The 18,352-nt window shown below is 48.4% G+C and overlaps 9 protein-coding genes across 9 annotated transcripts; 5 read left to right on the top strand and 4 right to left on the bottom strand.

Moving 5' to 3' along the window:
- Positions 1-453: 453 nt before the first annotated feature.
- On the bottom strand, positions 454-3,120 carry PEX2_052980 (Major facilitator superfamily domain, general substrate transporter; the record flags this gene model as incomplete). The annotated part of the gene is made up of 5 exons (XM_016742572.1): positions 454-1,336; positions 1,739-1,893; positions 2,020-2,151; positions 2,210-2,810; positions 2,864-3,120. The coding sequence occupies 5 exons, from the start codon at positions 3,118-3,120 to the stop codon at positions 454-456; spliced, it is 2,028 nt and encodes a 675-aa protein (XP_016601083.1).
- Positions 3,121-3,488: 368 nt separating this feature from the next.
- Positions 3,489-4,816, top strand: PEX2_052970 (isocyanide synthase family protein; the record flags this gene model as incomplete). The annotated part of the gene is made up of 3 exons (XM_016742571.1): positions 3,489-3,834; positions 3,907-4,301; positions 4,382-4,816. The coding sequence occupies 3 exons, from the start codon at positions 3,489-3,491 to the stop codon at positions 4,814-4,816; spliced, it is 1,176 nt and encodes a 391-aa protein (XP_016601082.1).
- A 1,039-nt stretch (positions 4,817-5,855) lies between these two features.
- PEX2_052960 (uncharacterized protein) lies at positions 5,856-6,817 on the bottom strand (the record flags this gene model as incomplete). Its single annotated transcript, XM_016742570.1, has 2 exons — positions 5,856-6,188; positions 6,254-6,817. 2 exons carry the CDS (start codon positions 6,815-6,817, stop codon positions 5,856-5,858), a joined length of 897 nt encoding a protein of 298 aa, XP_016601081.1.
- Positions 6,818-7,860: 1,043 nt separating this feature from the next.
- PEX2_052950 (ATP19 family protein) lies at positions 7,861-8,307 on the top strand (the record flags this gene model as incomplete). The annotated part of the gene is made up of 3 exons (XM_016742569.1): positions 7,861-7,908; positions 8,028-8,155; positions 8,253-8,307. 3 exons carry the CDS (start codon positions 7,861-7,863, stop codon positions 8,305-8,307), a joined length of 231 nt encoding a protein of 76 aa, XP_016601080.1.
- A 719-nt stretch (positions 8,308-9,026) lies between these two features.
- On the top strand, positions 9,027-9,509 carry PEX2_052940 (holo-ACP synthase; the record flags this gene model as incomplete). The annotated part of the gene is made up of 1 exon (XM_016742568.1): positions 9,027-9,509. The coding sequence occupies one exon, from the start codon at positions 9,027-9,029 to the stop codon at positions 9,507-9,509; it is 483 nt and encodes a 160-aa protein (XP_016601079.1).
- Positions 9,510-10,315: 806 nt separating this feature from the next.
- Positions 10,316-11,351, top strand: PEX2_052930 (histidinol-phosphatase; the record flags this gene model as incomplete). Its single annotated transcript, XM_016742567.1, has 3 exons — positions 10,316-10,474; positions 10,526-11,062; positions 11,115-11,351. 3 exons carry the CDS (start codon positions 10,316-10,318, stop codon positions 11,349-11,351), a joined length of 933 nt encoding a protein of 310 aa, XP_016601078.1.
- Positions 11,352-12,032: 681 nt separating this feature from the next.
- On the top strand, positions 12,033-12,812 carry PEX2_052920 (FKBP-type peptidyl-prolyl cis-trans isomerase; the record flags this gene model as incomplete). The annotated part of the gene is made up of 6 exons (XM_016742566.1): positions 12,033-12,166; positions 12,222-12,292; positions 12,368-12,428; positions 12,507-12,527; positions 12,660-12,701; positions 12,773-12,812. 6 exons carry the CDS (start codon positions 12,033-12,035, stop codon positions 12,810-12,812), a joined length of 369 nt encoding a protein of 122 aa, XP_016601077.1.
- A 265-nt stretch (positions 12,813-13,077) lies between these two features.
- On the bottom strand, positions 13,078-15,322 carry PEX2_052910 (putative triacylglycerol lipase (LipA); the record flags this gene model as incomplete). Its single annotated transcript, XM_016742565.1, has 9 exons — positions 13,078-13,217; positions 13,275-13,410; positions 13,482-13,780; positions 13,835-14,088; positions 14,143-14,233; positions 14,302-14,354; positions 14,412-14,530; positions 14,591-14,705; positions 14,778-15,322. 9 exons carry the CDS (start codon positions 15,320-15,322, stop codon positions 13,078-13,080), a joined length of 1,752 nt encoding a protein of 583 aa, XP_016601076.1.
- A 733-nt stretch (positions 15,323-16,055) lies between these two features.
- On the bottom strand, positions 16,056-17,963 carry PEX2_052900 (putative LysM domain protein; the record flags this gene model as incomplete). Its single annotated transcript, XM_016742564.1, has 1 exon — positions 16,056-17,963. One exon carries the CDS (start codon positions 17,961-17,963, stop codon positions 16,056-16,058), a length of 1,908 nt encoding a protein of 635 aa, XP_016601075.1.
- Between the last annotated feature and the right edge of the window lie 389 nt (positions 17,964-18,352).

Here is an 18,352-nt window from a genome sequence, read left to right as displayed (position 1 = left end):
AAGCCGTTTCCCGATCAGTCTATATTTAGGAGGACCTCACACGAGAGGTCGGGATGGAAGGGAGCCAATTAAGATCCTAGGCAAAATAATTCCGAGAATACGGTAGTATGTGACATTTCATTGTTTTGATTGCTGAAGGCTAATACGTCACGAGAAGTCAAAAGGGCTAAGATTTCCAGAGGGGAGTTCGAAGTTATATTGGCCGATCAAGTAGCTGCTACTCTCTGCACAAACTGTAGCATCTACTAGTAGCAGAAAGCACTAAGGCTAGTAGAGTAGACATGGAGTGTGACTAAAATTGCAATTGCTTTAGCTTCACGGCCTGACTATATTCATGCCAAGGCCGGGGAGTATTCCATCCCCCGTCATTTGCATCGAGTGCTACGTCTAAAGCCTTGATCAAGAAAGTTGAGCTCATCTGTAGCTCCGGTAATGTCATTGGGAAACCCCCATTCACAAGAAGTAAGAAGCCTCCTTCTCTCGCTCCCAGCGATACTCCATCCGCTTCGCAGTCTCCATCCCGACTTCGATACCACCATAATGTACCGAAATAAACTCCAACATTACATCAATCCCAGCAGTAATTCCAGCAGATGACCATATCTCAATCCCAGGTAGCAATGACAGGCCGTCGGACACCTTATCCTTGGGAACAATATCACGCAGCCACCGTCTATTGCGCTGCCACTTCACCTCGCTCGTTTGTTTAGTGACATCTTCGTAGCGAGCTGAATTGGTTGTAACCTGGCGTCCATCTAGAAGTCCAGTTTGTGAGAGGACATGGCTGCCTGTGCAAACAGTAATGATGCTGTGGCGGACATAAGGCGCAACAGCAGCCAGAAAGTCCCGAACCTCCTGCATGTTGGAGACTTTTACTTCATCGCATGTACCTTCAGTGTCGTAAATACGGTTCAGACGTGTCCCCGGGCCACCTGGGATGATCAACACATCGATGGGTTTGAATTCACCACTTCCATCGTCGGCAACTTTCCCCGCTTTCAGAGAAGAGATCACGTCAGCAAACGTACATTGTGGCAACATTTGCTGGTTGCAGGCTGTATTGATGTTTGAGACAGGCAGATCAAATCGCCATTTTGCCTTGGCAGGTGGGATTGGTTTCACTGAGACTGGGTCGAGAGTTGCGGCTGATACAGTCAGGGTGATGTTTGATGTGTCAGGGTACTGCGTACGAATGTTGAGAATGTCCAGTGGAGCCGCCACATCAAGTAGTTGGAAACCCGGGAACAATGGAAGGTGGTAATGGAGAGGCCTGAGGGCCATCTTGTGTAATGCTCCGTTGGTGGAGAAGGCCCGCGAGGAGATGAGTTGGAGAAAACTTGGTAGCAAGGAGGTCATTCCGAAACAGAGCGGGTCACACACTTTTTGTTGATTCAGAATATTCCAAGGTCAGTTGATGTAATTAGCCAGGGGGGAATGTGTTCATATGCATGTTCATATGCATGTTCATATGCATGTTCATTTTCATGTGAGGATGGCAACAAAGATAGGGTGACACGCTGAACAACTAGTAAACTATGCTATGTGGCTTAAGGGTGGTATTACCTGATTCAGTGCTTGATATTCGTCATCCTCGAGGTAAGAAAAGTAGATTCATGGTATAACTCTTCATTGAAATATAATAAGGCATGTACAGTAATTTTAAGCCCCTGAGAAGTGAGACCCGACCACAAACAACGCTCCAGTCAAAATGCAAATACCACCAAACAATTGGGCATACAGGTAATCCCCTCCCCGTAACGCAATGAGCTGCCCTGCTATATACGGCCCAGTCAGTAGTGGAATACTATTGATCGTGGTGATCATTCCAACACGTGTGCCAGATTTCTCCGGATCTTTAGACCCAAAGTACGCATTGGCAGCGGGCAATTGACTCTGCGTACAATTAACCAGTAACCCATAGACCGTGGCCCAAATGAACATGCCAGCATGGGTGTGTACACCAATCCACCCTAGAATGGCAATACCGCAAGGGATGGAGACTGCAATGCAAGTCCTTACAGCGCCCAGCCACCGATCTGCCATGAATGCAGATGCAATGCGAGACGGAACACCCACACCGTTCATTAGGATTAGAAGGAGAAGTGAGTCGGATGCGGTGAAACCTGTGTGAGTCTGGGCAAAGTGTCTAATCTTTAGATATTGTTAATTGTTGTGCTGCCAACCCGATGTGAAACAAAACAAAACTTACATAAATGTATGCAAAGTAAATACCCTCGAAGATCAAGAATGAGCCGATCGAAAAAAGGAGGTAAGGGCGTTCACGGAACGCACTAAAATCCACCCAGGGAGGAGGGCTCCGAGGTATAATCCGAGATCTGGTAAACTTGACAATTATAACGCTGTTGAACAGGATAATGGCCGCCATAACCCGGACAGTCCATGCGAAACCAATATTGTTGAGACATTTATAAGCGACCACTGGGAAAATCATCCCTCCAGTCGCTGCCCCGCAAGAAGCCAGCGAAACAGCCATCACTCGCTTAGAGCTGAAGTATGTCGCATACAGCGAAATCATGGGGCTAAAGACCAGGCCGTGTCCAATTCCACTGATGATACCTTGCGCTAGCCAAAAATGCCATAACTTTGTGCCAAAGGAGGTTGCCAATGCTCCGACAACCTGTAAGAGACACCCAAGGGCGATGCATTGTCTCAGATAGCCCGCGTCCATTGCTCGGCCTGAGAAAGTGGCCAGGAAATGGACTAGGAACATCTGCACCGCTCCGATCCAAGATGCATTCGCTGGGCTCACGTCGAGATTTTTGACGTAGTATTCCTGGAAAAATCCGTATCTATATCGCGTCAATGGTTGTAAGTGATATGGGATGTGACAGGGCTCCCTCACGATGTAATATAGCCCCATACATTGAACACAACTAGATGTCCGGTCAGAACCTGGGTCCAGGCAACGAGACCTCCATCGGGAATTTGATTATTCTCAGCTTTTCGGTCTTCGTCTTGTCGGCGGGTATCTGGGTAAATAACTAGCGGGGATTCCTGAGCAAGGGTAGCATAGGTAGTGGTCGATGTTCTGTAAGGCGAAGCGGTGGCCGTCGGGCATGCTCCAGCCGCATTGCTCTGTGATATGTTTGGCTGGCCCATGTTGTTTGAAAAAGCTCCAAAGATCAAACGAAACCAACTCCCAGGATTCAGAAATAAAGTGGAAAGATGGCAGCATATGAGAGTTGAATTCTAAAATGTGACTCCTAGGTACTACATACATTGTGGAGTCGATGTACTCGCTCCCTGCAGAAATCTTGCAGATATGTTCTGATTTTTTACGGAGTACATGTAATGCTACAGGTATGAATACGTATGAAGTGTGCAGATAACTTAATAAAATACTGTAAATTATATGTCACTGCAATCGGGTGTTGATCTTAACGCGGAGGGATAACAATAATATCCGAACACTCACGGCCCCATTTTGCTGCACACATCCACAAATTTCTTTGTACATTCCATTGACAATGAAATTTGAATACGCCCCAGATGAAGTGCCCCAAAAGGTTGTCGAGGTATTAAAGCGGTTTTGCTTGCATTCGAGCAAAGATGGCCATCAGAAAGATGTCGGAAGGGTATTTGAGTCCGTGCCTGAAAAGCTGAAGATTAATATCACCGCAAACCAGCCGATAACCATGGTCTTGCCTGCATTTCCGTGGAAGAGCCCAAACCAGGACAAAGTTCTAGGAGATGGGGCTGATCTAGGAGAAGAAATGGGACTGGCGAAGTTGAACCACCTGTGTGAGGAGATATCAAAGGTCTACCCTTACGGCGCACGACTGATCCTCATTTGTGACGGACCAATATATAACGGTATGTCATCTCTTATCTTAATTGAGCAGTGATATAATTCTTGAGAATGAAACGAATGGACTGACGGTGTAGACTTGGTCGGCGTTCCCGATGACGAATATTACGACTATGGGATTGAGCTGCGCAAAATCGCTCAAGAGAAACATTTTTCTTCTATCCAGTTCACCCGACTAATAAACTTGCTGGGTTTGGGAGATGGCGAGAAAATCTCCAAGGCAGATTACCTGCGTCTTGTTCCCACCTGCAGGCAGACACTGATGTCACCCACCTATTTCGATCCGAGATTTGACATTGACCATGAGTTGAAGACAAATCCAGATACCAAGACAACATACGAGAGCTATTTTAGTCGCATCTCAGAGGATCTGAAATGGGCCAAAGGATTTGACCCTCTTGTTGCGGCCGATACGGCGCTCTACGCGACTGAGGTATCCAAAATGGCGAAAACTATGATCAACCGGCTCATTGTAAGTTGCAATGCCGTGATATACTTGGGGTTTTGTTCGTTCTAACAATCTAACTCCCGGGCTCACTCTTTTTTTTATAGGCATATGAAGCTGTCATTAAAGCCACACTTGGAAAATACATCCGTCTCTCGATTCACCCTTCATTGGGTCGAAACAAGATATCTATTCCCCTACTGCGGCAAGGTGACCTGTTTGGTGATATGCCGTGGCACTCAAGTGTGGTGGTACTGTCAAATGGAGAGATTAAGACTGGAAGATCCGGAGAATTTCGCAAACTGTACGAGGTTGTTATGAGGCATGGCCGGCCTTATTACTTCAGAGAGCGGAGCCCGACGTATGAATGGGAGGCGGAGGTAGAGTTTCAGCATGACTTCGACGGGCTGGTTGTAAAGAACCCTTCTCAGAGGATTCAGACGCTTGGTAGAGATGATCGCTTGAAGCTGGCTCGCTTGATTGTCCAGTATCAAACCAAGTCGGTCCGGGTAGAGGGGTTTGAAGTGCCAGATGACGCGTGACTGTTTGAATTTTACTTGTTCACTGGTGTCAATAAATTATGCTGCTGGAAAAGAGAATACAGAAATCTATGACAGATGCTACTCTACGAGAATGATAACAAGTGATGTAAAATTAAAGACAAAAAGAAAGTTGTGCCTTCCAAACTAAGGTGGGTCTACCACAGGTTCCACCATTTGGAACCATGGGTTCTCGAGGTAGACTAATCCAACTCTATTGTTTGTATATCCTTGCAGAGTTGGCTTGTTCAGCAAGGAATGACCAAGCTCCGGGGGCCCAAGAAACTACCGAGGGTCTTCAATATACCTATGGTAACATGTCTATACGGAGGTCAGATGCCATAATGTGACACCGAATACTCCCACCATGTCAAGGTTATTGTTTCCACTGGGTCCGGAATTGGCGGGGAATATGCCCTTTTATTACGAATGGTGTGGCTATCAAGCAGGTAATGATATCCGCATACAAATGAATATATTCGCTTTAGGGTCCACGCTCTTTGAGGTTGAGACTACCAAAGTATATCGAACTAAATCGTAGAGATGACGGAGATGGCCTATTATTAGGTGCACAAGATTTATTTGCTAGGAGACGGTTTCCCTCTGTTGCCAAGCTAGTGCTTGGGTCTACTAATTTGTATATATGATTCTATGGTGTAGTCTACAAAGATATCACCACATGGCGCAACGAGTGATCTTTATGAGAGCCACCAGCTGTTTTGTTGGTCTTCTTGAGATCAAGACAGTATCCACTAGGCGCATCTATAACGATAGAGATTGAAAAACGGACCTCACTATGTTTGAGGTAGATGAGCAATATAACCATATCGAAATCAATGAAGGGTAATGATGTAGATTTTGTTCAGAAATGTTGGGTGTAAGTGCATAAGCAAACCCAGTGGATATCAGTAGGAATAGGAGATCAGAGAGTGGGAAATGATGTGTACAATAAGTGGTAGGGGAGATGCGCCCACACGCAAAGACAAAAGCAGCCAAAGAAACCACTTCGGTCAAAAGATAGATAGAAGTTAGTGTATTTACCTCATTCCGTCTTTTTCTTGTCCGACTCCGATTCAGACTTTCCAAACCAGCTCGTCAGCGATGCAATTCCACCACTGCCAGCCTGCTCAGTTGACTGGCGACGAAGCTCACGCGCTCGTTCCCGCTCAGCCTTGTATTCGTCCCAGGAGAGATTTGCCGCCGCAGCAGCACGGACTTCCTCGTCTTCCCGTGGAGGGAGGCTCTTGCCTGGTAGTGGGCGGACGGCTGCTTCGCCGCCGTAAGCACGAAGACCAGTGCGGAAGGCCCATTCAACGGCCTCGTCGACGGGATGATCAAAAATATAGGGAAGGAAGGGGACAACAGCGAGGCCAAGCTATAAGAAACAGTCATTAGCATCACATTCGCCAACATCTTCGCCCGGAAGGAAACTGTACATACCCCGATCGGCGTCCAGGTACGAATAAACGCAATCTTGACACCCTTCACCATCTGCCCGGAGTAGCGGACCACACTGTGGATAGTAAATGCGGGCAATCCCATACTTGCGATACTTTGGAACACCGCGCGCTTGGCCATGACCATGCGGTAGTCCTCCGCAAGTGGGATCTCGGGGGTCGGCCAGCTTGAAGGCCCATCCTTGCCCTCGGCTTTGTTGCCAATAGTCATATTTCCCGTTGCCATGCCTCTGATAATCTGGTTTTGCGAAGGCTGGCTAGCATCCTTGTATGCCTCGCCGGTGGGAGCCAGTGCCTTCCAGTTCCGGAGATAGGCCTTGTATCCTTCGTGACCAACATCACCTAGCAGGTATGTCCAGGAGATAGTGTAGGCAGAGCGCACGAGCCACGGGTGTGCAATGGGACGGAAGGACTCGCCAATGTCTGAGGTGTAGGCGACATAGCGATGGGCAGACAGCAGGATCGTGCGGATGCGGTTGGCGTACGCGGCATAGCGGAACCCTGTATCTGTGGAGTTGACCGAGCTGCCGTCAATCGAGGTGCCCATCGTTAGTTTCTGGTTTGTCTTTGCTGGCTTTTGGCGTTGCGTTGATTTGCTCGAGGTGAGTTTGCGGAGTAGTATGTCATCGACTCAAGCCGGAAAGTACCGCTCCACGNCCCCCCCCCCCCCCCCCGCCTCTCTGAGCACGCGACGACAATTTTCTTGGGATGAAAAAAATAATATAGGAAAATTAGAATTTCACGTACTATTGGGAATAAAGATCATCATAGAATTCATCTTCGCGATCAACCAATTCTTGCAATCTTGCGGGGAGCCTCTCTCGGACTACAGGTTTATCCAACAACTCCTGCGGGGGAGACTGGGGTTCATTCTGTTGATGACCGCCCCAGACCATTGTAAATATAGTATGGTATGGTCAGTGATGACTTATGTAGTGGTTTTGAACAAGACAATGCTTATTTGCATGCCAAATGACGGGAATCAAGTCAAAGGGGGTATATAATATAAAGAAAGTGAAGGAGAAGAATTAGGGAAAGCTATGCAAGGGAGAAAACAAGTTATTATTAGAGAATTCTCATATTAACCGCGCACTACAGCCGAAGACACAGCCATAGCCGGGATATACAGCATTAGCTGGGATAGTTCCCTCCGAGGTACCGTTGGTATCCTCCGGCTCGGGATCTGGGGTAGAAGTAATATACTCCGTACGGGGATAATATCTCAGGGCCGAACTCAACATTTATTGCTCATCCTTGAAGCTTTCAATCTGGGCTTCAGCTTGTCTGAGCTATGTGCATCGTCGGTTTTCAGCCAGACTTTTCAGTATTTTCGTGTTGTAATTGATCTTCATATGCCAAAGCACCCGTGACGTTCGTTCCGGGGAGGTCACATGATATCGGATGCAGCCGGGTGCCCGGGTGGCCGAGTGTGCTTACCTAATCATCAACAGTTCCGAAGTCATGTGAAATGTCTAACCAGATTAGGAAAGGCGGTATCCGTGCCTACCTCGTCGTTTGATGCAAGCCTAAGGATTCCGTCCACATCGCTGCCAATTGAACCTCTCGCTGTACCTCAATTCACCCTACAAAATGGTTGTCTACTACCAGATCGCCGGCAAGAAGGTCGGCTCCCACGTCGTAAGTTTTCATCTCTCTGAAAACGCCGCTGCGCGCTCGCCATCCCTTTCTCCTCGCGCTTCGTGCGGGTACTTCTTAAAACATGAAAGTTGACCGGGTTCCCTCTACTCCCTCATTAGCTCGCTATGGCCACCCTCGGCAGCATCTTCGCCGGTTCCTGGCTCGCCGTGTCCGGTGGTGAGAAGCCCAAGACCGCTCAGGGTCCTCCCATCAACGCCTCCTCCAAGGATGAGGAGAACTTCGTCCAGTATGTCCAACACCATCTTGGAGAACCGAGAACCGCCGGTCACGAATAGAATCTCAATATCGGCCCTCGATTGTCTTACTGATTGCGTATCTCACAGGAACTTCATGAAGGAGGTCGATGGCGGCGAGAAGAAGCCCGCCGCTGGCCACTAAACCACCCCTCGATACGGGTTATATTGATGGAGCGGTCATCATGAGCAGCTAGGATTCTGAATTCAAACAAACTGCCTCCGCTCTCGTGCCATTTCTAGCACGCAACGACGTGTATCCGCCCTTCCGCAGCGTTTTTTTGTGACCACGGTTTTTTTCTCGTGAAGCTACACGGACTGATCTTGGGATGTTGGCGGATGAGGTTGATTGATCTGTACATAGGAGGCGTGTACGCTGCATAGAAAATTATCCTCTTGACGTTGGTTTTTCGAATCCGTTCTTTAACTTGCCATTGAGCATGATCAATCGTGGAAGAAGAAAGGCAAGTGGTACGATTGCTTCGACGCAATCTCGTACCGGGTTACTCGGAGTCTGTGATTGACAAGAGCCCTCTATGAACTTTCGACCTGGTATGGATATTTCTCTCTGCGGCTCGATCGGCTTGTCCGGCCAGTGAAAGTACTTTACCAACGAGGTGTACAGCAAAATAAGAAGATGTAGATGTAAACTGCATGAAAAAGCTTGCGCTGAAACTATGCTAATGGTCATATGCGACGTCCATACACGATCAATGACCTCCCAATGACTACATAGCAACCTTAAAAAACGCTCAGCGGCTATCCCGAGGTCTCCAATACCTCCGCCGCAACCTCCTTCCTACATACCACTTCACTCCCACCACAACTCCCCGAAAGACCGCACCAACAACCAGAAACCCCAAAATGAAACCCGTTCCCTTTCCATTTCCTCTGAACATCGGCACAGACATCGTCTACATCCCACGAATAACCCGCCTCCTCGATCGACCCAACTACCTCCGACGATTCACGCGCCGCATCCTCTGCGACCAAGAACAACACGACTTCCACACACGCTTCAGCGAAGCGCTCAAAGCGCGCGCCGCATATCACCAACCCCCCCCCCCTGTGCCAGCGGACATAACACGCTGGCTGGCGGGACGCTTCGCGGCGAAAGAGGCGGCGCGGAAAGCGGCGCCGTCTGGTGCGGCTTCGATTGGCTGGAAGGATGTCATGGTTCGGGTTCAAGAGGATGGGGGGAAATTTGGCGAGGGTGTGAGTCGGAGGCCTGAGATTGTATACCTTGGGAATGCGCTGGATGGGGATGCGGATGATGGGAGGGTTGCGAAGTTGTCGATTTCGCATGATGGCGAGTATGTTGTTGCTACTGTTTTGGCTGCTGGGTGAATTTTTGGCTTTATCGGGCTCTACTTTGTTGATTGAATCTCATTGCAACTGTCGTCGCTGGTTTACTCCGTGTCTGGGACTGCGGCTAGCCCAGCACCGGACGGCGAGCAGTCACTTGCCTGGTACGCATGCTGTGATGGTTCCAGTTTGCGACTACTGCGAAACTACTGGGTACTTACTATCCTATTCGAAAGAGAGTGGGTTTAGAGAAAGTCAAGGCTTTGACGTGATTTGCCATCTGGTTCGGTCGATCTGGCTCCAATGCTTGCAATTGAGTCACACCGGCCGAGCCACATCCACAACTCTAATGGCAGCGCACTTTACTGGGGGACGTCATCATAGGCGTCTGATATAGATGTACTATGTACGCTTGTAGTTGGTGATACCTGGGTAGATTGCGGGGATGGCCGGAGGTAACATCTCATTGGGGTATATTACCCAAATAAATTGTGAAAACAAGGAGCTAAGAACTGATCAAGAAATTTGTTATTGAAACATTAAGTATCACATGCGTATGTAGCCATTTAATTATACGGCTGTTACTTGATGTCTTCCAAGACTACCCACAGCACAGAAATTCTTATCGTCTATCAACATTGGACCTACCTAGGTAACTTCCCGACTCCCCAAGTAGACTTAACTGGCATATTCCATGTTCTTCGGTGGAACATCCTAAAAAAGCAAATGTATGTATAGAATACGTCCACTGTTCAAAAAAGCCACATACTCCGATCCCTACCCCTCCGACGCGACCTCCACTTCGGATATTATGCTAACCACGAGTCGAAGTGACATATCCATAAAACATGCCGTTCTCGCATCACAGCCATTCGGGCCAATTCTGCCCTGGCCATGCCAAAAACTCCCTGGAAGATGTAGTCCAAACTGCCATCAGCAAGAAGATGCAAGTCTTCTGTTTGACTGAACATATGCCCCGCCATAAAGAGGATTTCTACCCCGAGGAAGTGCGTAAGAAAAATACCCACTGCAGAACCCTAAATTAATCAATCATCCAGCTCGAATCTGGCAATACAGAAGAAAGTCATGCAGCAAACGAAGCCGCTTACTGGAAGGAAGCAGTCTCTCTCCGGGAGAAATACGCCTCCCAGATCAAGATCATCATTGGCTTCGAGATTGACTGGATCCGACCCGCCTCTAAAGATTTGATCGAACGCTCACTTTCACGGTTTCCCTTTGAATTCTTCATCGGCTCAGTTCACCACATGCACACCGTGCCAATCGACTATGACCGGAATATGTACGAGGAGGCTCGAGAGAAAGCCGGCGGAACGGATGAGCGACTATTCGAGGACTACTTTGACGCACAGCTGGAAATGTTGGAGCAGCTCAAACCGCTTGTTATAGGCCATTTTGATTTGATTCGTCTGAAGAGCGATGACATGGAGCGCAGCTTTACTACTTGGCCTGGTGTCTGGAGTAAGATTCTACGGAACTTGGACTATATCGCCTCATACGGCGGTATGCTGGAGCTCAATTCTGCTGCGTTGCGCAAGGGAATGACGGAACCATATCCAAAAGCGGAAATCTGCAAGGTAAGAGCACAATCTTTTGTTACCTATCTCCCGACTAAGTTGACGATTTTAGGAATTTGTTGCGCGCAAGGGTCGCTTCTGTTTGTCTGATGATAGCCACGGTATTGACCAGGTTGCTTTAAACTTCCGCCCCGTCCTTGACTTTTTAGATCGTGCTGGTGTCAAAACACTGCATTATCTACAACTGGAAGCGTCGGTGTCATCTCCTGCGCCCGATGCTCGATTCCCTAAGACTCAAATTGTGGAGATTTCAGTGGAGGACGTTAGGAAGATGGAATTTTGGTCATGATATTACGATTTACGCAGTATATTGATGGGGGGATTGGTTCCCTTGTATTCTTCGATATCTCTTATCTTCATATCTAGGTCAATATTAGAGAACAGCTCTGGGGTTATACTCGCGGGGATATTTCCCCCGCCATTACCCCTCCGCGGGGCATTAAGGAAACAAATAGGATGATCCTTTCATTAGTCTCAACGTAAGGGCTAAGTGGTCTGATCCTGTACATCATAGCATTATAAGAGATTCCAACCATTACATATCCCATGTGGCACTCCCAAAACCCACGAATTTCCCCGTCTTACGCAGATCATATCCCTGTATGTTGTAGTCTATACTCTAGTGTTACTTCCAAGATATTTTCAGCTCTTTCCAGGCAAGCCAAGCAACCGTGTCTGGAATTGGTCCCAGTTTTAGAGGAGTTCTCGGAGTATTCTACTCCTGAAACTCAGAAGTTGCTATTGAGTACAACTTAGATAGGTGCACTGTCTCTAATCAGAATATATAATAAAAAATCATTAACCAATAAAGTAACAATCTCATTCAAAGACACTTCAAGTTCATTACGTCGTGTCCCGCCCAGGAAAAAAAAGTGGATAATCTGCCCCTCCCGAGCTTCCCCCGTCTTCCTTTTTGTTTCTTCTCTTCACATCTCTCATCTTTCTCCTGAACACACATCTCTATTACATCATGGGCGTCGAAAAGAAGACTCTGGTCGAGGGCAACGGTGTTGACTACCCTAAGAAGGGTGAGCACGTTGCCATCCACTACACCGGCTGTTTGTATGACGCCGAGAAGGCCGACAACCACTTCATGGGAAGCCTGTAAGCCAAATTTCCATGCCACCCTGAGGTGATCCAGGCGCTAATATACCAACAGCTTCGACACCTCCCACAAGCCTGGCCGTGGTCCCCTTGCCACCCCCATCGGCGTCGGTCGTCTCATCCGCGGTGCGTTTGAATCTCCCCCAACTGAGTCTTCTGTGAGATAAATAGGTCCTTTCAGCTTGCTAACTTGATAAATAGGCTGGGATGAGGGTGTTCCCCAGATGTCTCTTGGCGAGAAGGCTATCCTGACAATCAGCCCGTGAGTTGCCGTTTTGAACTTTCCTTTGCGCTTTTTGCGCTGATCTACTGAACACTGCTAATATTCGGTTCTCGATAGTGACTTCGGCTATGGTGACCGGTATGTACCAACCAGGCAAGACCGATGCTGAATCAACAATTTGTGATTTTCGCGACACTTCCAATTCCTCACAACCGCAACTTACATCTCTAATTTTCCCTGTGAGATTTGTGCTGATATCAAATCTTTTAGTGGCTTCCCCGGCCTGATTCCCGCCAACTCTAAGCTTGTCTTGTGAGTAATCCATCCGTCTTTTTACCCCATGCTACAAATCCATAAAGAACGACTAAACTAACTGTGCACAGTGAGGTCGAGCTCCTCAAAGTCGGCACCAAGAGCGTTTAAATCAATCGCTATCCCCGAATTTCCGGTCAGATATCAGATACGCAAATATCAAACGAGAAAAAAGAACCACTTGAATCATTCCTGCTCGTCTCATACGGCTGACAGGCTACTTGATAGCAAAATCAAACCTTATTCTTCGCTGTCCATTGATTTGACCCGTTACCCAACGAAGAAAGTCAACTGGACTAGCACATGTCTGCCATCTGTTCCCCGTGTTCATGTACACACTGTAGACACTCTAGCCTATCTTGCCTTTCCCTCCACATCACCGCGCGATGCTATTGATACAATCAATCCCATCGACACGGTAGGTGTCGGCCTCGATATAACTCTCATTCCGGGGTAAGCGGAAAACAAAGTTCGTCGCGCGGGACGAATATTTGGGCCATTTGGTAATATCAGACACTAAAAGGCAGTCAGCTTCCAGGCAATCGAACTAAGCCGCAAGGGTATTCTACTAACCACCGTGTCCATTAGGGTCTAGGTCTGCCACGAACGACGTCCACATCTGTGCCGCCATCTGTCCCAGTTCCAAGCGCGCAGGGTCGGATCCTAGGGGTGTGATGGTCTGCACTGGATTTGCAAAGACGAAGGGGATCTGTATAACCAGATGCAAGCGTCAGGTCATCTTGCGGGCTATAAATCAAGATCAGGTGGATTACTACATACCTCTGCAAAATGTTGCACTCCAATCGTTGTTGAGCTATTCAACGCCGCCACATCCCATCTATAGGAATATACATTATCGCGGAAGCTAGCCATCCGTTGTGCTAGCATGCGCCGTGGCGCAACCATAGTCACATCCCCGGCTATAGATTCATAACGCTTGTACATGAATCCAAGCGATGGCCAGGTGGTATTTCCCCAGCCATAGGGACAGCCAATAGCGGGGATGTTGGGATAATAGGATAGCAGCTGGGTAGCTTGGGATCGGTCGAGGACCCAGCGCTTGGATGCTGTGGTGCTCGCTTAGCACGTTATCATAATATGTGATGGTAAACATGCTATGCAACAACACTCACCAGTCAATTGATTGATGCAGTCCTCATCGGTGTTTGTGCCTGTTGTCCCAAAACTGGTGCCCTCGTCGGTATTCGTCCCTATCAAGACAGGTACCTGGGCCAATTTGCCTTGCCTATAGCTGATCTGCGGATACTGGGCTATGAACGAGCCGTCGATAGTAGCAAACCATTCTAGGCCCTCGTTTGCAGTATTGTATAAGGTTGAGTAGGGCAGCTCACGGAGACATTGTAGGGTATTTGTTGAATTTGTGCATCTGCGGATAATATATCAGCGTCTGTGGGCTAAGACTTGTTCGACACATACTCACCCAGCTCTCTCAACGATTCGGTTGTACATTGGCTGGTGCCATTCTGTTCCGTTGTATGGGGGCCCAACGGCATTTCCGGAATCCATGATTGCTAGTCGAGCTTAGTCTGGCGTTATAAAAAGAAATGGTAGGAATGGATCAGACCAGCTCTGAATAGACCCTCATTATCGCCATTGTTGGTTACCAGATGGGCTCCGACACTATATGCACCACTGTGTCATTCGAGAATAAGCATCTGATATACTGAAAATATATTTCCAATGACTCACGCGGACTCGCCCCAGATAGTGATCTTGCTCGGATCACCACCGAACGCTTTGATATTCTTCTTAACCCAGCGCATAGCCGTGCGCTGGTCACGCAGTGCTAGATTAGTGTTTCCTTCGGCCTGGAGTCCAAGTTAGTCTCAAAGTTCCGTCGCATCCAATTCTGTTTACAATGGTCTTACCCTCACTTCCTCCGAGTCAAGAAATCCGAATGCCGCCAGACGGTAGTTGATAGAAACACCCAGAATCGGCTTGCCGTTCAATGCGCTCTGTTCAACGATATAGCTCATATTATATCTGTAGACAGTGTAGCATAACGTTAGCCATATTTATCGAGCGCTCCTCCCAGGTAGTCCTCGATTCACATACCGTGGATCCGCAGTAGCGCCCTGTGCCCACCCACCACCAAAAATCCAGATCATAACTGGAAGCAATTGGTCTTTCTCGTCGGAATTGGGTCGGATTATATTCAAGTTAAAGCAGTCTTCGTTCAAAGTGATAAGACCGTTGTTAACCATGTTGGTGGTATCGGATCCATACGCAGGACAGTCGTAGCCATACTCCGTAGCATTGTAGTATACCGACTTGGAAGTAGTGCTGATTCCTGTTTGGGATAGATCATAAGGTCCGGAATTACTATCCTTAGATGCATAGGCACTCTTGAGCTCGGTTGGCGTGAAACGGATTGGCTTGTCGGCATACTTGATGCCTAGGAAGAGATCCTGATTAAACTCCAGAAGAGAGCGGCCCACAAATATGGTCTTTGGGGTTTTGTTGCTTGTTGACAGGGTTGCTGTTGGTGGATTGGCTGTAGTTCCTGTTATGTTGGATGAGAGGGGGCTGGCTATTGCTCCGAAAATTATAGAGAGGAAAAAGGTCGAAAGGAGCATCGAGGTGCTTGTTATTGACTGCATCTTGGAATTTTTATAGAGCTCAAGCTGAGCGAGTCGAAAGGTAGCAGTCGGTTTATTCTTATATAGTTCGTTCTCTGCCAACTTAGCTACCAATTAGATCCTTGAATACAGGCCATGGAGAATTAGACATCCCTTTGTCCGGGAAATTGGATCACAATTGAAGTAACCCCACTATCAACAACTTGTCTATCATTGGGGATGAGGTGTGATATTTAGGGCTAAACGTGCTCATAGGTGGGAAAACAAAGGAGAAACTTCGGGCCAAGAGAGGAAATTGATCTGTCAAAATTTAGCTATACTTAGATGGTGGAGCATCAGATAAGCCCATGACATAAGGAAAAGCGTTGAAGATATTGTACTGTTACGTCCATGCCGAAAAGAAGAAATGACAAAGGGTACGCTTGTGTTCAGTCCAAAGCAACAGCCTGGCTATTTGGCATTGGCCGAATATTCAATCCGGTAAACGAGCTGTATTCAAATAGCAAGATAGCCTCTAATATTCTGTTCTACCCAAACTTCTCATGCATGTGATGCTCCAATGCCAAATATTGATGTGGCCTGACATTTGAAAATGGCAACGCCAAAGTGGGAACTAAAATACCAAGTCGCTCGGGGGGAAAAAAAAGAAATGTGGATGAAGAAAAGAAATGCAAAAATCTTGAACTCCGAAGAATACACACACACACAAACACATGGAGACTCTTATTATGTACGCTTGGAAATTCAAACCATGTTAATCATCCTTAACCCGCTCGCCATAAGCGGATGAGCCCGAAGCAAATCCCGTCGCACGAGACCTGCTCGCTGCCACCACCGAAGGGTTATTGTATCGGTTAGATGAGGATGAGGATGAGGCCGAGGCCTGTAAGTCAGATCTCCGCGATGCACTCGTGAGCGGGCTGGGGGAGTTCCGGCCATCCACCATCCCATCATCAAGCTCAATTAGATCGTCCATCCGCCATATATTGCGACCCCTGCTACCCTGCTGGGTGGGTGGTCCTTGCTGCAGCTCATTGATGCCGGCCTTAGCACGCGTTGCTACCTTTCGAACCCACCCCTCAAAAGCCCCGCCAATGTTCTCGAGGCCAGTCGATGCATTAGATGTGACAGTGGGTGTGGAGCCAAAAGAAGCTGTCCGGGAATTGTCCGGGGGTTGTGCCGGCGCGAGGTTCGGCATGTGCTGTGCGAAGAATCGCGTGAACCCATCTAACGCAGGCCCTGGACCAGTCGAAGTGGGGTCAAGGGTTCCCACCCCGGTGGCAGACAGATGGATACTACTGCGCTGGCGGCGATGCTGAGGACGAGTGGGGTGTATGGTTTTGGGTTTGGGCTGGTCGCCATTCGGTCGAGTTCGTGGCAGTATGCCAAAAGATGAAGGTGGAGGTGGCGATCCGGTAGAAGACGGAGGAGTAATTGTTTCTCGGTAAAAATCGGGAGGCTCTGCATCCGAATAAGATATAGATTTTCGACGCGTACGTGGAAAGAATCCCAATGCTCTTCGAGGCACACGGCCGATTTGCACCGGTCCGGGAAACCCATCCATGTGTACCCATGATTCATGCTTCCAAGCATGATTGCCATCGGCCCCAGACGTGGTTGCAGGCGTATCCTGTTCGGTCGAGATATTATCGGTAGAGGCCGCAGTGGGGACTATCGAGCTGTCGCTGGGGTCTTCCTCATCGTTGGTCAAAAGATCTACAGGCTTTTTGGGAACAGGCCGGCCTTTTACAGAGCACGCGTCGACTGGTAGGAGAACAGTGTTTCTGCTCTGAATGTTGTCGTTAGGCCAGAAACCATTCGCCTTCCGAAACACCGCAGCCTGGCAGCCATATTTGATCGTCACGCCGGTGATAGTGTCCGTGGGTTGCACTTTGTGGATATAGGCCAGAGCGTCTTCATCATGCTCCGGCTCAAACACACGATATGAAATGTCGCCAGAGTCGCGTCTTTTATGAGGGAGCGTAGGGCTTGCGATCGGATCAGTATCAGCGAGGAGGAGCGCTTCTCTCTTTTTGGCCTGCACCAAAGCCTGTCGCTCCTCCTTTGTCCCGGTTCCGAACTGCGGAGCGGTCGGTGCCGATGGACCCCATGTCGACCTGGGGGCACTCTTGATATATACGTCAGACCGAGATGGTTTCCTTCGCGTGTGTGACTTTGCCACATTATTCAGAGTGACCTGTCCAGCATCACTCCCTAGTACCGAAGATGCCAGGCTTTGAAGAGAGGACCATGAGGAGTCCAGAAAGTCCGCAGCACCTCCCGACGATGAGGCCTTTGATGATCCACTCCAAGGAAACGATGTTGGCCCACTGCGAGTACCACGATTCATCGATTCGGTCGCGCGTGATAGGTGCTTCAATGGAAGTGGTGACGCTCCACGGGATGACAATGGCGAGGGAGTCGCTCCGCGGGACCGAGTCGTTCCACCCTCGGAGGGCGCAAGAGTCGTTGAGACCCCCGAGGAAAAGGGTTGGGCATCGTCCTGGTAGGAGTAGTTCGTAACATTATTGCTGTCGTCTTCGTCGTCCATGAATGAAACTAAGCGGCGAGGACGCGATCGAACCGTAGAGGTTGAAGTTGTGCTTGCGCTGAGTGTGTTGGAGCTTGGGGAAGCATTGGCAAAGCTATTTTGAGAACTCATTCCTGTGAATCCAGCAAATGGGTCTAAGGATGCAAAATAAAAGCCCCCTTAGAAGTGTGTACCGCCAAGGCACCAGTTGCCATCAGAGTTGATCTAGGAGAGACCCATTCGTCATCCACCCCCAGACTCGCATTCGTGGCCTATTGACTGGGAGCACTGCAGGATATGTTTGCTCATATATTCAGGTATTCGTCCAAGATATAAAGTAAAGAGTCCCAACAAGGAACCTTTGGAAGATATGGAAGACAAGAGAGTGAGGTGAGGGAGGATGGCCGATAGGAGGCCAAGGAGGCGTGACGATAACGACCCGCACCTTTTGAACGCGGAGTAAATTAAGAGGACAATTGTCCACGAGAATTATAAGAATTAGAAGAGTTAAAAGAGTTAGA

This window comes from Penicillium expansum, assembly GCF_000769745.1.
Source record: "Penicillium expansum strain MD-8 chromosome Unknown contig172, whole genome shotgun sequence".
In the NCBI taxonomy this organism is placed as follows: Eukaryota; Fungi; Ascomycota; class Eurotiomycetes; order Eurotiales; family Aspergillaceae; genus Penicillium; species Penicillium expansum.
This window is presented reverse-complemented; position numbering and strand designations above follow the sequence as displayed.